The sequence below is a fragment of the Anser cygnoides genome, chromosome 24 (assembly GCF_040182565.1).
Source record: "Anser cygnoides isolate HZ-2024a breed goose chromosome 24, Taihu_goose_T2T_genome, whole genome shotgun sequence".
NCBI lineage: Eukaryota > Metazoa > Chordata > Aves > Anseriformes > Anatidae > Anser > Anser cygnoides.
The window spans coordinates 649,958-668,411 of record NC_089896.1 but is presented as its reverse complement, the minus strand read 5'-3'; the positions used below and the strand labels follow the sequence as shown (position 1 = coordinate 668,411).

The 18,454-nt window shown below is 44.0% G+C and overlaps 1 protein-coding gene across 1 annotated transcript; it reads left to right on the top strand.

Annotated features, from left to right (window-relative positions):
* Window positions 1–2,070: 2,070 nt before the first annotated feature.
* STX12 (syntaxin 12) lies at window positions 2,071–17,410 on the top strand. Its single transcript, XM_066982789.1, has 9 exons — window positions 2,071–2,278; window positions 5,901–5,970; window positions 8,397–8,496; window positions 10,326–10,463; window positions 11,328–11,371; window positions 13,252–13,357; window positions 13,840–13,912; window positions 14,082–14,164; window positions 15,965–17,410. Exons 1-9 carry the CDS (start codon window positions 2,167–2,169, stop codon window positions 16,055–16,057), a joined length of 819 nt encoding a protein of 272 aa, XP_066838890.1. The 5' UTR covers window positions 2,071–2,166; the 3' UTR covers window positions 16,058–17,410.
* The last annotated feature ends 1,044 nt before the right edge of the window (window positions 17,411–18,454 follow it).

The window sequence follows — 18,454 nt, the reverse complement described above, 5'->3', positions numbered from 1 at the left end:
ACATGGGCATACTGGAAAGAGTCTAGTGGAGGGCCACCGAGATCATCAAGAGACTGGAGCACCTCTCCTGCGAGGAAAGGCTGAGAGAGCTGGGACTGCTCAGCCTGGAGAAGAGGAGGCTCAGGGGAACGTATCAACGTGTATCAATACCTGAAGGGAGGGTGCAAAGAGGACAGAGTCAGGCTCTTGTCAGTGGTGTCCAGTGCCAGGACAAGAGGCAATAGGTACAGACTGGAACACAAGAGGTGCCATCTGAACACCAGGAAGCACTTCTGCACCGTGTGGGTGACTGAGTGCTAGTAAGAGGCTGCCCAGAGAGGCTGTGGGGTCTCCCTCCTCGGAGATGTTCAGAAGCCGTCTGGACTTGGTCCTGGGCACCCTGCTCTAGGTGTCCCTGCTTGAGCAGGGGGTTGGACCAGATGGACCCAGAGGTCCCGGCTAACTTCATTCTGTGATTCTGTGAGGGTACTCATAATTGTCTTTGAGAACACTATAATGGAAAGAGAAGGGATAAAGTTTAATCCTGAACTGTTATGTATGCTCTACTTTTAAACAGTTATTCATTATTCCCCCTGTTTTATTGACTAAGGTGCTGGTCTTATGTGGCAAGATTTTGGTAGCAGGGCACTGCAGGGGAGGGCTATGTGAGAAGAGCCCAGAAGCTGCCCCATGTTAGATAGGGACCAGTTTCAACCAGGTCCAAAAGGGACCCACCGCTGGCCAGAGCTGAGCCGCTGAGCGATGCTGGTTGTGTCTCCATGAGAGAATATTTATGAAAGGAAAAAACTACTGCACAACAGCAGCTGGGAGAGAGGATTGAGAAACTGAGACAGAAGGAATCCTGCAGACACCAAGGCTGGTGAAACAGGAAGGGCAGGAGGTGCTCCAGGCACTGGGGCAGCAGTTCCCCCGCGGCCCATGGAGAGGCCCCTGGTGGAGCAGGCTGTCCCCCTGCAACCCACGGGGTACCACAGGGGAGCAGATCTCCGTGCTGCAGCCCGTGGAGGAGCCTCTCCAGGAGCAGGGGGTCTGGGGGGAGCTGCCACCCGTGGGGGACCCATGCCGAAGCAGTTTGCTCCTGAAGGACAGACCCTGTGGTACGGTGCCACATCGGAGCAGTTCTTGAAGAGCTGCTGCCTGTGGGAAGCCCATGCAGGAAGGACGGCATCGCGTGGGAGGGACTCCACGGGGAGCAGGGGCAGAGTGACCGTGAAGAAGCAGCGGATGATGTGCAACGGACTGACTGCGACCCCCATTTTCTTCCACTGCTCGGGGGGAGAAGATAGAAGGACGTAGATGGGAGGAAGGTTATAGTTTGCTTTTCGTTCTCATTGCTCTAGTCTGTTAGCAATAGGCAATAAATTGCATTAAGCTCCCCATGCTGTGTCTGTTCTGCCTGTGGCAGTAATTGGTGAGGGATCTCCCTGCCCTTATCTCAACCATGAGCTTCTTCACCATACTTTCTCCCCGTCCTTCTGAGGGAGCGAAGAGTGGTGTGGTGGTGCTGAGCCGTCTACTGGCTTTAAACCACAACTGTATAAATTCTAGGCCTTTTACAAAGTCAGCATCATTCGTTGCCTTTCAGAGATGCTACAGCAGAACTCTTCCCATCTCACAAGGCCTCAAACGTTGAGTCTTGTTTTGCACTGCTTTTGTGTAAGCACAGGTTATGCCCAAAGGGAGAGGCTTGTCTGCCCCTGTTCGTGTCCCTGCAGTTACACATCCCCCTCCTTCTCCTATGCGGGTTTTGGCGCTTGGCCACAGCACGAGTCCGATCGGGACACCGCCCGACCCGACCAAACCGAGGAGTTCCTTCCCTCAGCCGAGCCCAAGCACCAGCACGAGCCCTGGCAGGGGCAAGGGGAAGGCACGGCTTCCCCTCACAGCCAGCCACCGCTCTGGCGACGCCGCCCGAAGCCAGGGCTCCACCCCGGCGCCCCGCGGGGCCGCCCCCTCCCCTCACCCCGGCCGCGGGGCCGCCCCCTCCCCACGGCACCCCGGGGCCCCGCCAAGCCGCGAGCGCGCACGCGCGGCGGCCGCGCCTCGCGCAGCTGCGGGCGCTCCGTCAGCGGCGGCCGCGCGTGCGCAGGGGCCGGTGGGGCGCTGGCAGCCGGGCCCGGCCGAGCCGAGCCGAGCCGAGCCGAGCCGCGCCGCCTCCGCCCGGCCATGTCGTACGGCCCGCTGGACCCCTACCGGCCCGGGGCGCCGCCCCCGCCGCGGGACTTCGGCGGCATCATCCAGACATGCAGCGCCAACGTGCAGCGCATCGCGCAGTACAGTGAGTGCGGCCGGGACCCGCGGGAGGGGAGCGCGGCGCAGCGGAGCCCGGCGGCCGCCGCGCCTCAGCGGGAGCCCCCCGCGAGGGGGAGCCCCGGCAGGGTCCCGGCAGGGCGGGCGGGGGCCGGGGGCCGAGAGCCGGCCGGTCGGTCGGTCCGGCAGCTCCGCACCCGCCTGGCTGGGGTCTAGGGAGAGCTTGCGCTTGTCAGCTGCCCCCAGCCCGGGCAGCGTGCGCGACCGTGGCGCTTTTACCCACCCGCGTGAGCCCCCCGCGGGGCCGAGCCCGCCCTCTGTGGCCCTTTGGCCGCTGATCCGCGCGTGGGCGCCTTGGTGTGTGCCGCTGCTAGTGCTGTGTGGAAGCGGGCAGCCAAAGGCCGTCACCCCGCCTCGCTCCGGGCATCCCGGAGAAGCTGCTGCCGCAGGAGTTCCCGAAGGCTCGTGTCTACTTGCAGCTTCCTCTGAAATTCCTGAGCAGAACTATGCAAAGAGACGTTCTGCTGCTGGACAGAATGTCGTCAGCGAAACAGCGCTGCAGTTTCTTGGGCATAGGTTTGTCATCAGAGAATGCTACCGACGTCGTAAGGTAGTCACTGAAATTCTGTTACTGATCACTGAAATACGGCTTGCTAAATGAGTCGTTTCCAAAAGAGTTCGTGATACACCCCCTTCCTAAACGTGCTGCCTTTTCAAAAAATAGAGTTAGCTGTCTAAATGTATGCACACAATGTATGCAAGATCAGTTCAAAATGTTTTTTCTACTGTAAGGTGGTGACTTCTCCAGTTTGATTATACAAAGCTATGAATATTGCTGAGACCGCTTTGCTTCTGCTCGGTCATGTTTGTTTGCTCTTGGTATAGCCATGGCTGCCTGTGAAATTGCTCCCTAGTTTGCCAGATAACATGGCTTTTGTTTGTGTGTTTTTTTTCCCCTTCCATGGGACTTCTCTATGATCTTCTTCTAGTTAGTTCAGCTTCTCTTTCTTATTGTACAATATTCCACTGTCTCATGACCAGCAGCCTGCCTATCTCAGTGTGCCGCCTATCTCAAATGAAACAAATAGCCTTACAGTTTTTATCAAGGTGGTTGGGAGCACACAGAACATCTGACTTACTATTATGGTAATTAACTGTATTCCGCATTTATAAAGGGCTTCCATTCAAACCTGAGAAGAGCAACTGAAGCCTTACGCTTTCTCTCATTCCTCATTTTATCCCTTGTAGGCAAAAACAGCAACCAAACAGTGGACGCAGCTGAACTTTATTCACTCCTTTTGGGAAACTCAGCAGAATTAGCACCTCCCACAAAATGTACAGAGAACTGTTGGAGGGAGCTGGTAAAACTATTCCTTGCAAGGCTGCATGTTACCTAAACATCTAGAGGAGAGATTAAAATGCTGTAAATAATCTGAAATGCGTAATGGTCTGTACGTGGAAGACTTCACAGCCTGAAAAAGGATTTTTAAACTGAAAGCTGTTGGCTGAGGAGGCTATCTCTATTGATACTTATACCCACCATCTAAAGAATAAAGGTGAAGAGCTCCAGCCTCATTCTTTGGCCTCTTAGGAGCTTTGCTGTCGTTTCATGTAGATTCTGCGCATTGCTGTTGGCTGAAATAAGCTAAGCACAGCAGACTGATCAACCTGGCAAAGACGAGAACAAAAAGCACACTGCCTGGCATGGAAATGAGACTTGTACAGGAATGTTCCCCCAAAGGAGGGAAAAAATAAGTAGCAAAAGTATCGAGACATTATAGCACAAATGCCACCTGCCTGGTTCTTGATATCCATACACAGAACACGGTGTGTTATTTGTCAGTTTAACTTGACTGACAATTTTTGTGACCCACCTGTGGCCAGTAGATCTGTGAAATTATTGTGGTCTTGCTGGAAGCTGTGTTCATCTCAGTGTGTTCGTTGTTAAACAGCTCTCCGCTGTATGAGCTAACAGAAGCCAAGAAACTTGTTATGCTTGCTGTATGCAGAAGTCAAAATCCTTGCCTAATTACTGATTAAATCATATTGTAGCCCCATCTGAACTGTTATAAGATGCTGGACATCCCTTTAAAAGAATTGGCTGTTGTAGGAATCTGATATTTCTTTAGCAACACCTTGTGTTAACTGCAGTGGCTTGCTCCAGGCTAGAAGAAGAAATTGCAATGGTAGGATCTCACTGAATTGGAAGTAAATTTTGTTAAACTCCTTGGATAATTCAACACCATTAAGCTGCCTGTAGAACTATATTGAGTTGATCATTCTTGATCTTGCCTGTCTCACTGCTGGAGGGGATAGGATATGATGCCAGGATCAACCTGAGCCAAGCAAGCACTGTACTGCTGTCATAAGTGGTGCTCCTAACATCTTTATTTTAATAATGCTAAAAAGTGTGTGGCTACAGCAAATGAGCTTGCTGATCTGTTCAAATATAATCTTCTGAGGTAGAGAAGAAATGGTAGTTGCTTTTCAGAAAGGTTAACAGCTTAATGCTATTCATACTGTGGTTGCACAATACCTAGTGCCTGCACAAGGGAAACAGTAGAAAGAGAGTAGATAGGGTAAGAAGAGGGCTAGAACATCTCTGGCTACAGCCTGATTTCAAATTGATGTGAGATAACTGACGTACGCCAGTGTTATCTGCTGTACTTGAAAGACTGTGCCAGTGCTGCAGCAAGTTTTGGCTACAGTGAGTAGCATAATTCATATATATATATATATTATATATATGTGTACGTATATATATATATAAATATATAAAAAACTGTTAGCAACCTGTGCAATCAGTTCAGATCTCCGTTTTTAAAACAGAGCACAAATATATTAAGCAATTTTAGAATATGTGAAAGTGGCAACACAATCATAGAATCATTGAATGGCTCAGGCTGGAAGGAACTTTAGAGATCATCTATCTCCAACCCCCTGCCCTAGGCAGGGATGCCACCCACCAGATGAGGTTGGCCAAGGCCACATCCAGCCTGGCCTTGAACGCCTCCAGGGATGGGGCACCCACAACTTCTCTTGGCAACCTGTTCCAGTGCATCACCACCCTCTGAGTGAAGAATTTCCTCTTAATGTCTAATCTAAATCTGTCCTCTTTTAGTTTAAGACCATTCCCCCTTGTTCTATCATTATCTACCCAAGCAAAGAGTCCATCGTTTTTGTAAGACCCCTTAAAGTATTGAAAGATCTCAATAAGGTCTCCCCGGAGCTTTCTCTTCTCCAGGTTAAACATGCCCAGCTCTCTCAGCCTTTCTTTGTAGGAGAGATATGGCCTAAGTGCTGAAATTACAAGGTTGTTAGAAACAAACACCTTTGTTAGTTCCAAAAAGACTGAGTAAATAGGAGCATGGCATGCTTTTAGCTACAGATATTTGCCTTCAGGTTATGTAGGCCTCCCTATCATGTTCTTAGAGGAAAGCTAATCTAGTAATCTAGAATGTTTCTAAATGGGGATGTTTAAAATGCATTCTTTGCTTTAAATGCAAAGCGTAAGTGTTGTCTTACCAGCCTGAGTTAAGTGAAATGTCGCGAGAAATCCTTCTTTAGGAGAAGCTAGAAGAATAACTTCATACAGGAATAAAATACTCTAGAACTTGTCTTACTAACTTATCTTGTGATCTCTATCTTAGCTGTGCAGATAAAGAATTTGATGAGCCAGCTGGGAACCAAGCAGGACTCCAGCAAGCTCCAGGAAAACTTGTAAGTATTAACTGAGTTAACTTTTATGTAGGTTCTTTTAGTTGCCTCTGTATTCTTAGAGAAACAGAATAACTTGCTTTGGGCAGATGCAATTTAGTGTAGTCCTATAAAACAAAATGAGTAGATGTGTTAAGTAATTCACTGCGTGTGTCTCCAGGACTCTGGAGAAGCCATTCTAAGATGCTGGATAGGATTGACTAGAAAATGGTATAGAGTATCTAAAAAGGGTAGTAGAGTACAGCTAATGCATGGCTAATATACTGAGGACTAGTCTTAATTGCTTCACTTGTGGTTTAAAAGGAATTAATGCCATATTAGTTACTTAGTCCTCACGTAAGAGCAGTAAAAAGCAGCAAGGAAGACCCACACTTGCTGAAAAAGTATCTTTTAGTACAGGAGGAGCTGGGTACTGGAAACATTAGCAGTCCTCTACGGCAGCCAAAATGCCACATAAAACTTCACAAGAAGAGTTTCCCAGTGAGGAACAATATAGAAAATGTATTAACAGATATAGTTTAAAATACCTTCCAGAGAGACTTTACAGGGAATCTGTATGTCTGTGCATCTTTTACAAACTTGAAAGGCATAAATATTAAGTTATGAGAAGAATAATTTTTGGAGTAAGGAAGGAAATTTGAAAGCGAGTTCTTCCGTTATCTCTCATGTGACTGCACCTTGAAACTCTGAACATCCAACATCCCAATTTTTTTCTAATAGTGGATTTTTGGATAAATGCGTGGCTCATGGTGATAGTTCATACTAACATACATTGCATTTGGAGGATGTGATCGGAGTCAAAGAGAGAAAGGAATCTGCTTTCCTGAGCTGTTCAGGTGATTTAACCTGTACTTAATCAGTAGATTAAAGAACTAATCACTGGTGACCAAATTAATGTATTTCCTCTCTAGTTCTGTTGTGGAAATGACTCTTATTCACTAAGATGTGAGTGGTTGTACTCCACAAATCGTCAGCTGCCATACAAATTTAATACAAAATGCTTGGGTGGCTTATGCAGTTCATCTACTGCTGGACAACTTAGGTAGTAATGCAGCCTGAACATGCCGATTCATGTATCTGTTGGGCTGAATAGCTGTTTTTCACTTCAATATATGTGGTGTAAAAATAGAATTGTTAAGATTTGAGAGGTCTGGGTGAAAAGTTTATCCTAAAAGAACATTTCTATCAAAAAAAAGTGAAGTCTGATTGTTTCAAACTCCCCATTTCTAACCTAATACTGGGTGTGCTATTCCTGTAGGCTCCACCAAGAGACATCTCTCCATATTGCCACGTTATTTTCTGTTTGATTGCTTTATAGAATTGTGGCAGTTAACAGGGTACTCAAGGAGTCAATCCCTCCAAGGGGAGGTGACATGTTTGTTAACACTGAAGTGATTCCTTTTCCTTACCTTTTTTTTCCCTCCTGAAACAGTCTATAGGTTGGGTCTCTGCAGTTGCTTGGCATGGAACAAGGGAGCAGAGGGAGAGATGCTGTCTGAATGTTTTCTCATTACGGCCATAGTTAATAAAGCGTCTGTCTTACCAGCCCTAAATTGTACTTGTGCTGCTGTGCACATGGAGTACCCAGATCTGTTGACACATCTTATACCTATTAAATTCCAGTACAACTTGATCCTTGCTTTATTATTGTATTTTCTTGGTCTGTGCTGTTGCATATACACATATGGCTGTCAAATGAAACTTGCAGTTCAATTCTCTGTGAAGCACTAACATTTCTAATAAACCACATATTTCATGTAGAAGATGATGTCTTAACATTAAACTTCATGTAACCAGTGGATTCCTGTAATTGCGGTACTAATGGAGGTGCTGCTTCAGATCCTTTGCACCGATAGCTTTGAATCTTTATGTTGTGACTGGAGTGGGCGGTTTAAGGCCTTTATTTGGGAAAGGCCTTGCATTTCTCAAAGTAGAAGCTGTATCATTCTTCTCTGATGATTAGTTTTTACAGAAGAGTAAGAATTTGCTATCTCTGAGGTCTCTGTAGTTCTGTCAAGTGTATGCTTAAGCAGTGGAGTCAGTTTAGTCAATCAGGTTGCCAAGTGAAGAGTTAGTTACCAATTTGGTACCACCAACAATTCACCCTAAAAGTGGTTATGTTCCCTGAGTAAAACTTTTGCCTCCCTTGAATTTCTCTCTTTATGCAATTGGAGGAGAATATCTCTTTAAAACTACTCAATTGTATTAGCTAGCAGGGATCACAGGGCTGCTTTGGATCTCTATAATGTAGGCTGGAGCCATGTTGATGGTGAAAGCTAAAAGTACATCTCTGTTCCATTACTGAAAAAAGATCCTTAAAGATATCTGATCCCAGAATGCTTTCTTGGTTGATATTGTGAAAACTGAAATGCTCAGAGACTGCTTTTTTGGAAGAAACTTGTATAACTGCTTCTGAACTCATATTTTAGACAACAGCTACAGCATTCTGCAAACTGCCTTGCCAAAGAGACCAATGAATATCTAAAGGAGCTGGGGTCTCTGCCACTTCCTCTGTCTGCTTCTGAACAGGTACGCACACAGAATTTACCTGCAGGTTGGGTTTTTTTGGTCACTTTTTTCATTAAGCTAGCTTAGAACACAAGTTCACAGAGCTTGAATTGGCACAGATGAAAAGACAGCAGCCGTCTGCAATGAAGACAGTTCTTGAAGTGGGAAGATAAATGAAGCTAGCTATGTCCTGACTCTATGACATGGGGGGATGACACTTCTCAGCAGCAAATATCCGTAAATGTTTACGGAGACCTGCATATGTAGTTCTTTTTCTGAGTAAATTTCTGAAAAATACACTTGATCAGGAAGTGTTTGGTGACATGAGACTGTTTTAGGAGAAGAGCTTAGTGCAAACTGTATGTCAATATGAAGTATGATCATGCCAAAAAAAGCTTCCCCTTGGATGTGATTCATTAGCTGTATTGGGGGTGGGGGAGGGAAGGAGCTCTCACTTTGCTCGTATTTGAATAAATTCGATGAGGCAATGATTATGTCATTGTATAACAGTCCTTCATGGTCTCCCTGTGGGAAAGGGAAAGGACAGTCCTCTGCTGTTGGAGTTCTCTCGACTCTACTTTAAATCAATACCACAGTACTGATTTATATGCTTTTGTGATACTCTTGTGGGATGATCTGTGGTCAGCAGCTGCTTTCTCAGTAGATTTAATTCTGTATTTAAAGGTTTAAATGCTAGTTGTAAGCATAGCCATGTTTTGCATGTTTGTTCAGCAAGTATTTTTCAGTTAATCTCCTTTTGGTGAGCAAACTCCAGACGTGTGCATGTTGCTGAATGCGGCAGCAACTTCTGAAGGTAAATGAAGCCTGATGGAGCAATTCAATCAAAATCTGTAGGAGCTTGTATCATGTTGAGGATCTCCCCTGGCGGAGGGGCTGTTGCTTCCAGACAGCTCAGATGAAAACTGCGGAGTATTACAAGGCTGCTGTAGCAGCTTATGCAGGGGAGAAATTGAAAATACTTTTCTTGTTGAAATGGCTGTTGAAATGATACAAGCTTGTTGAAGGGTCACAATACTAGAAAGCCTGAGAACAGCTGTTCTAGAATACTAGAGCCCTGAGAGAGCTGTTGGAAATCTCTGTAGTGGAAAACATAATTGGCCTGAGTATTAACTGTCCTTGGGACAAGTTTTTTCCACTTCATTTTTCCCATAACTGAGATATCACAACACTCAAAGGAGGTGTTCTAGGGAAGCTAAATAAGTTGATACTAAAGAAAAGATAAACTGAAATTGTTATTCTATTCTATCAGAATGGATATTCTGATTAAAATAACAGCAGGCTTGTGTGGCATGGCTGAGAGAGACAGCTCACAAAGCTGGGATAGTGGGGAGTGTTCTTGAGAACAGACAGCCCCACACATCCAGAGTTGTTCTGCTGTGCTCAGGCCTCCATTGTGAGAAAGTTAAGGGGATAGCCTTACCAGGAAAAGAGAGTATTAAGTACTGACAAGTTGGCTAAGTAAAGGAATAGAGGGTTAAAGCTTTGTAGGTATCCAAAAGGTATATAGTTAAATGAGGTAGATTACTGGAATGTGTTTTTAATAAACTTAGTGGTGTAGAACTCCTCTCTAGTTCAGTCTTAATTCTCTAATTTCAGTCTAGTTTTGTGTTGCACGAAACTTTTCTGCACTAGACAAGGCATAGAGCATTTGGTATAGCAAATGAAAATATGATGGGCTTTTTGTTCTCTCCAGTTCCAGACCCAGAATGGTGGAATCAAAAGATCACTTGAATGTCAGCATTTATTTTTTTATTATGATGTTTTGGAGTGTCTGGATACAATAAGTGAATGGGAATATCTGAACACTTGTTTTTGTTTCAATTCTTTAGCGTCAACAGAGGCTTCAGAAAGAACGTTTAATGAATGATTTCTCCGCAGCCTTAAATAACTTCCAGGCAATACAGAGGCGAGTGTCAGAGAAGGAAAAAGAGACTGTTGCAAGGGCAAGAGCTGGATCCCGTATTTCTGTAAGTACATCACTAAAAAATTCCTACAAATAGTGAATTACAAGTGTTTTCAGAGATTTCTACTTGCCAATCAACTTCATATCTGCCTACTGACACATAACTGAGGGCAGATGAGGCCTCAGTACATTATTTTGTCATTCCAGATGTCGTAAATACTAGGCACTCATTTTAATGTGCTGCTTCTCAATGTTAGTAGAGGAGGGAAGGAATCCTGGTAGTTGCAAATGTTGTGGAGGATGAGATGGGAACTCAAAGTACAGCTAATAGCTTAGTTTTGCAGGCTGGTCTTTGACATCAGCCCTAGGCTATAAAGATTAAGAGGTCGATTGGAAGCTTACCATAACTTAAATTACATTTTAACCTCACACTTTATTTTATTGTAGCTTCTGTCCTGCTAGCATCTCCAATGTATATTCAAATATTCTCCCTATTGTTTTTACAAGCTCCTGTAGCTCTTAAGAAGTCATAATAAAAAGACCAGTGGAAGCGTTTTTCTCCCCTTGTCCCAAGTCTTTGTGTGAAGTATGCATTCTTAACTTGTACAAGGGAATATATTTATCCCTTGGTTTGTGCTCTTAAAAAATAAGTGACGGACAATGACACCTGATCTGAGTAAACAGACTCGCTCTTCATCTCTCAGTTGCGTCTGATACTTGCTGAGACAATCTAAATTCAAAAATTAAATCTGAAGATGAATCTAAGTCTAGTTTTGATTACCTTAAGTTAAATCTGAAAGTTGAAGTGGCAGTAGCATTCTCAAAGAACTATCTGGACAGTACATGCCTTTGTCTTTTAGATACGTCAGTTGATTTTGCTGCTGCTTCTGGTAGTCTACAAGTCTAATAACTTATTTATCTCTTCCAGGCTGATGAGCGGTTCAGAGAAGAACAGCTAGTTTCATTTGATAGGTAACACTTCTTGCATTCTTGGTTTGTACTGTTACCTATCTATAACTAAAATTATTGTGGTAAGGTATATTATTGTAACTTGGGCAAAGCTCTGTTAGCTAAATGAAAAGCCAAAAGATGTGAAATGCAAGTATTACAGTACTCGTAATATACAGCATAGAAAAAAAAAAAACACTAAGTGCATATGACAGTATTTTACCCTCCTTAAATGTAGGTTATTGATTACTGCCCAAATGGAAATAGTACAGTCCCTAGAATGTAGCAGCTGGGGCTTCTGGTTTTCTGGACTGTGAGCACGAGATTACCAGACATGTTTTCCATCACCATGACTCTTTCCACAAAGAGCTCTATACTTACTCTATAGGTTTGGCTATTATCTAGCAGCTGAGTTAGAGCTATTACAGACTAGTGTACGAGGCTGCCTTAAATTCAGAAGCCCTGGACATAATATCAAATTGATGTTATGATGCGCAACTCAACGTTACGATAGCGTCAGAACATACAGGTTCCGCAGTAACTGTGCGCTTGCATAGCAAGTAAGTTTGCAGCATGTTTTACCAACTCTATAGTGTGAGTAAAGTGAACTTTAGATGCTCTGAAAGTTTGTGATTACTGTGTCAGTTTCCACTATGTGTATTTTAGAAATGCGGGGTTGGCCCTATCTGTGTAAACCTCCTAGTGTTCTAACTCGAGACCTAGCTTACGTGTCTCATCTACCCACACTCCCTCTGCAAACTGTGCCGCATCTGATCAGCTGTTTGGTATGCGCCCCTTTGTTAGCCCTGTGTTTCCACGTACTGAGTCAGAACTGAAGACCCCACATTGTTCGGTTATACATACGCTGTGATGAGTTTGAAGGCCTTGCTCACTAAAGGAAGGGGAACCACCTAAGTACCTGTTCATGCAGAGGCCTTTGGCTCATTGAGCCATAGTGGCATGTAGCAGCTACTCCGCTTTTAAAATTGTCCTTGTGTGCTACATGTCAGAAACTTCTGCCTTAAATACCTGAAAACCCTACAGTCATCTCAGAGCTGAATTCCAATGTCTCAGCTGTTTCTGGTCTAGTCATGTAGCTTAATTTGGTTTCTTTTTTATCTTATGATTTAGAGCTGTATACCCAACAGGCATATTGTGACATTAGTGTTTTCAGGTACACTTCCCTCTTCAAAGAGGGAGATGCTACACTTGAGCTTCTTATGCAGAACACATAGATGACCTTGTATTATGCGTACTGCCTTCACTGCAAACTGTTTGTGTAATGTACACAGCAGTTACAAAGTGCTGAAATCAAGATGGGGGTAGATGAGGTGCAGAGTTATTTCTTTCTTAACATCTCTCTTGGTGTGTGATTTAACTTGCAGTTCTTAATTAAACTAATTAATTAAAATATACTCTTTATTCATATCTCCAAATGCCAGATTGCAAGTGAGCATCTTTGAACTGAGATGCTTCTCAGGTGTTCTTTTGTTCTGATAGTGTTGTGCTTGCAGTCTACTTTCCACCAAGAATTTCACCCTGACTGATCCCCCCCTTTTTGGGGTGGATGGTGAGAGGAAAGGAAGGTACAGATATTTAAAAAAAAAAAAAAAGTTTCTTCTATAACATTATAGGCAATGGTCACATCTTAGCATAGAATATCATATGCATGTACTGCTTTCCAGTTTCTTCACGTTTCCTGGCCTGTCCCTACTATGCAATTGTTCCTCTTTGTAGTTGTCCTAAATCTGCCTCTGTATCCAGTTGCAAGACCAGGAACATGAGAGATTGTTTTGTAGGAGTCTTTTTAACTTTAATTCACTGTTACTTTGGTATAAAGGTAGTATGGAAATAAGCCTATGCTGAAACAAACAGTATCTTACTTTCTTTCCATCTCTTCCCAGTGGTGAAGATTGGAATCAAATGCAATCTCAGGAAGATGATGTGGCAATAACTGAACAGGACCTTGAACTTATTAAAGAAAGAGAAACAGCAATCAGGCAGTTAGAGGTGAACAGTAGATTCTGCATGGTTAACAGTACTTGGAGATGAACCGAAGAAGTTGTGTGGTGCTAACTAATGGGATGGGCTGAAGAGACCTGAAGGTGGAGGAACAGAGTTCCTTGTAGGGAGGATTGATGCCAAGATCAATCTCCCTGCTCCTGTTGAAGGAGACTAGGTATATTTTCCTTCAGTGAAAGGAAAGATCCTGGCGATCCTTCAGAGATGGTAGGAGCAACTCATGTCACAATGTCCATCTCAATTCCCTACTGTGCTAATTGCTAGTGGCATGAAACAAATAGTGAGTAGTGGGAACATTGTGGGCTTCAGTGTTCATCCTGAGTTCCAGCAATAGTAGCATCAAGTCCCTTCTGTCAGTGAATGATGGTATCTATTCTGTTATTTCAAGCAATGTTCAGAAGAGGTACTAAGAATGAGGCTTAGAAAAGCTGTAATCAGTGTTTGTTGTAACTTGTCAAATTTGTCTTCAGGCAGACATTTTGGATGTCAATCAGATATTTAAGGATTTAGCCATGATGATTCATGACCAAGGAGATATGATTGGTAAGTGTTTGGATAATAGGAAGTTTCTCTTTAGTTTAATTGCATAGTCTGCCTGCATAGTTCAATTTTTCTGATATTTTGTATAAAAAGTATCATCATATTTCTGATATTTTTTCTAAACAGTGAAGCTTTGAATTCTTTTGCAACACGTTCTCTTATTTTTCCATAGATAGCATAGAGGCAAATGTGGAAAGTGCAGAAGTTCATGTGGAAAGAGCCAGCGAGCAGTTACAGAGAGCTGCCTATTATCAGGTAAATTCTGCGTGCTTGCATTATTATCAATGTACAGGTGAGCAATAATGGTACAGGCATAGCAGGACACATGTTAAGGATTGTAGCACACCAAATGAGCTATTTAAAAACAGCTTGTGCAAGCTGGCACTCCCACAAAATAGTTCTGAAAGGAATAGATAAAGCGCTTAAGTCAAGAAAATAGTATTGAATTTAGCATTCTAATTCAGATGAAGGAACAGACAGACTATACATTCTCTATATATGCTTAGCAAGTTAAATGTTCAGCTCTTTGCCATTCTCAGGAGAAGGCAGAACAGTTCTGCTAACAACAAATTCTCATGTTGTACCCATCTTGTAAACATCAGCCAAGGCAAAATTACATGTAAAGATGCAAAAACAAATAAAATCTTTGCCCAGATTAAGGAAACTTCTGACGACCAGGGTTTACAGCACCTTTCTAACTGCTCAGTTTCTATCCTGTAGTCTGATCTTCCTGTCCCGTTCACTCTTTCGCAGTGGTTCTCACTGCTGCTTAAATCTCCTTTACAATGCTCGTAGTTTTCTGTAGCATCTGTTCATTGTTGTTCATGGAAGTGCCTTCCCAGTGACAGGATGAGAGGCAGTGGGCACAAACCGGAACACAAGAGGTGCCACCTGAACACCAGGAAGCACTTCTGCACCGTGTGGGTGACTGAGTGCTAGTAAGAGGCTGCCCAGAGAGGCTGTGGGGTCTCCCTCCTCGGAGTTGTTCAGAAGCCGTCTGGACTTGGTCCTGGGCACCCTGCTCTAGGTGTCTCTGCTCGGGCAGGGGGTTGGACCAGATAGACCCGGAGGTCGCTGCCAACCTGAACCATTCTGTGATTGTTGTACCTTACGTGTGGACTTAGGTTCTGTGAAGGAGCGAGGGTTCTGCTGGAGTCAGCCCTATAAACACTTCAATGCTGGGACTTCAGACTCCCATACAAGGTAGAAAACTGGACGCTCTCAAGCTATTGAGTGGGGAGATGCTGGAAAGCAATAGAATTCCAGTGCTGTTTAAGCTGCAAGGAGGGGAAAGTAGCTTTTGCCACCTGGCAACATGTAGTATTCCCTGTCTCCATGGCTTTCTTATTGATATTTCAAAACTTTTATTAAATCCAAGTCTGGAAGCTATTAGGCATATATTGGATGTGTTTTTCTGGACAGAAAAGGAAGTATTATAACTAGTCTCAAATCCTTAAAGTTATAAATATTTGGTGTATGTAGACAGACTGTAGCTTCCTATGATGAATAAGATGATCAAAGCTGTAAAGTCCAGGTACAGTAACTATATATTAAATCATTTAAACTGTAGAAATGCGATGATACTTCTGCACCACCTCCAAGTTGCTATGTGGAGATTGCATCAGAGGACTAGCGTTTTTATTTGTTTTACCTAGAAAATCCAAATAGCTAGAGATGTTTAGCTTTCCTTTGAAGCTGTGGGGGCATCCCTTAGGATGAAAAATATATGGTAGGCATTAAATTCCTTTCTGTAGCTAACTTGAAGTAAAGCTTATGTTTTCCATAAAAGCAGCAAGTCTTGTTGCATTTTGACTTAATTGCCTGTCTTGGACCACTGTGCTCCTAAGCTAGCTACGTTTAGCTGCAGGATCGTGCTGTTTAAGGAACATGCAAGTGTACAGACTGCTCTGGTTACTTCCGCTGAATAAGTATGGATATTGAGTACTCTAGTTCACTGAAGCTAGTTACATTAACTGATAAAACTCTTGCTTTTTTGTCATCATCTGTTTTTGGTATAAGTGGTGTAAGTGGCTTTTTTTTTTCTTCTTTTATTAGAAGAAATCCCGTAAGAAGATCTGTATCCTGATTGTTGGTCTTGCTGTGGCTTCTATAATCATAGGCTTGATTATCTGGCAGACAAAAAAGTGAAATCTTCACGTGGAACCTTCTCTCATTGCTGAGAATTTTTTTCCCCCCCAGCACGAACAGGCTGACTAGTCTCAGAAATGAATTGACCACCCTGAGAGAGAGCACAAGCTGGTACTACTTCTAGTAATAGCAACTAATATTAGCAACTAATGTGCAGATAACTAGTATTTGGAATTAGTGAACCATGGAGACAGTATCTATCAGTTTATATACAAATTATCTTGTTTTATGTAACTAACATCTTGTGGTTTTGCTTTCTGTAATGTATTATTCCCTGTCCCAACTGTACGCTGAAGTGTGATCGATAATTGGAGATGTCTTGTTTTTTGACAAGTGGCACAATCTTAACTTTTTATATGTATAGGTAACTTGTTGGACTGGAATAAGAATGACATTCAAAGAGGGCACAACAATGATTTGCACTACCTTAATTCAGCAGTTTCTAAAGTCTCCAGCATCTGCCCCATGGTTTTTATTAGTCTCCAAGTGGCCGTGGTTCTAAATTCAATTGAAGAGAGATGCCATGGCAGATCTGAAAGGCAAGGAGAAGTATGTATGGATGATAGTTGGAACCACTGTGTACTTAGTAACTGGTCAGTTTGGCCTTGAGGCTCGTTGTTTTTAATTTTTGTGCATGTTTTTTTGTTTTGTTTTGTTTTTCAGAACACACAATTTGAGGACAAGGGTGTCCTTTAACTTACAGTCTGTCAATGCAGCTTCCTTAGAGAAACTAGCTGACTTGTTGTTAGACAAATAAATCTCTTCCAATGCTGACTCAAAGCACTAAAATACAGAGTTTAGCTGCTTGCTCCTAATAGTTTTTTTCAGGGAGAAAACTGTGCAAAGATAAGGAAGTGGGCACTTAAGTTTACAAGCCAGCAAGATAGATGAGTTATAGGTGAAATCTTGCATCTGGAAGATTATTGTAGTGTATTAGTAAATATTGTATGGCTTGTGAATATCTGGTATTTTCCATTCTTTATGAAATAAAGTGCAGAAATTGGTTGGGTGAAGTGCTAGGTTTTTGAGACTGTGGATGAGCGTGCAAATGAAAAAGATTGCTGGTTCCAACTGTCTTGCTAGCAGAGCTGGACAGAATGTAGCAAGCACTCCTCACTGTGTAGCTCTGAACTGACATGCACTGAGGGAACAGCAATCTGTCCAAAGCCCAACACAGTGTGGTAAATGCATCATACTGACCCATTTTGTATTTAATCCTTATTCCATGTCTCCTGTATAATAAAGTAAATGTGAAAGCTGGGAAGGGAGGATGTTCTCCCAATTGCACAGTGGTTTGCACTATTGCGCCATCATTCCATCTAATAACCGTTAATAAACACTTTTAAAAGCCTTTGTCACAGCTTCTTTCTCTTGCGATTTGGACATCTACCCTGCTTTATATAAGCAACAGCAGTGTTTCTTCTGACGTTAATTGTGTGGTCCCTGATTCTTCAGAATGAAACAGCTGAAACCACTGATTTTTTCACGTGGACATAAAACACACTAGCTGATATAAAATTGAATCTGATGCAGGTAAACCTTGACTACTTGCAGAGCAGTAGAACTTGAAGTCCTTGCTGAAGCTGTACTGTAAAATCGTACTTGAGAGCAAGGAAACCGACTGTATGTTGTTCTGCTCCTTATTTAAAATAGATCCTGCTGCTTCACGCATTGCCTGCTGCAAGGGGAGATTCCTTTGGATCTTACACCTCTGTAAAAAATGAAAGAGCTTACGCCTCCCCCTGCTTTAAAGCGAGCCTGGGTGCCTTATTTCCAGCCAATTTCAGACAGTGAGAACTGAGAACACCAGTCCAGCTCGCTGGACTTAGGGTTGCTGCAGTTGCTTGACTCCTTTGGCCTCCTCGCTTTGTGGAGCTTAGCTGCGTAGCTGCTGCAGGAACTACTTTGAACAGCGATCTTGAGCGATGGTCAGAAGCGTGAGACGTTGCAGTGAGAAGCGCATCTCTGCTGCAGCAGGGGCAGCTTGGTGCCACGCGTGGCGGGCTCACGGGTGGCTTGCGCTGCGCGGAGAGCCGGGGAAGGGATGAGCTTATTTGTGGGAGCAGCTGCTCTTCCTGTAGGGCTCTGGGTGCTTGCCCCTTTTAGGAGCAGCTCTTGTGGGAGTTGTGGCTCCTTGCTGCTTCAGAGCAGCCTGCTTTTCCTCCCTCCAAGTCCCGTTATTTGGAACGGTAACGCGGTGCGGGGCGGCTGCGAGCTGCCACCTGCTCTGTGCTCTGTCTGCCGTGCGCTAAAAGGCGAGCAGCACGCCTCAAAGCGGCGCTTTGGAGCCCCGTTACGGAGCCGTTCAACCCAGGCTGTCCCTCGGCCGCTGGCCCCCAGCCCTGCCCCCCCGGCTCCCACACGGGGCCCGGCCCCGGCTCCCGGCTCCGCTCGGGG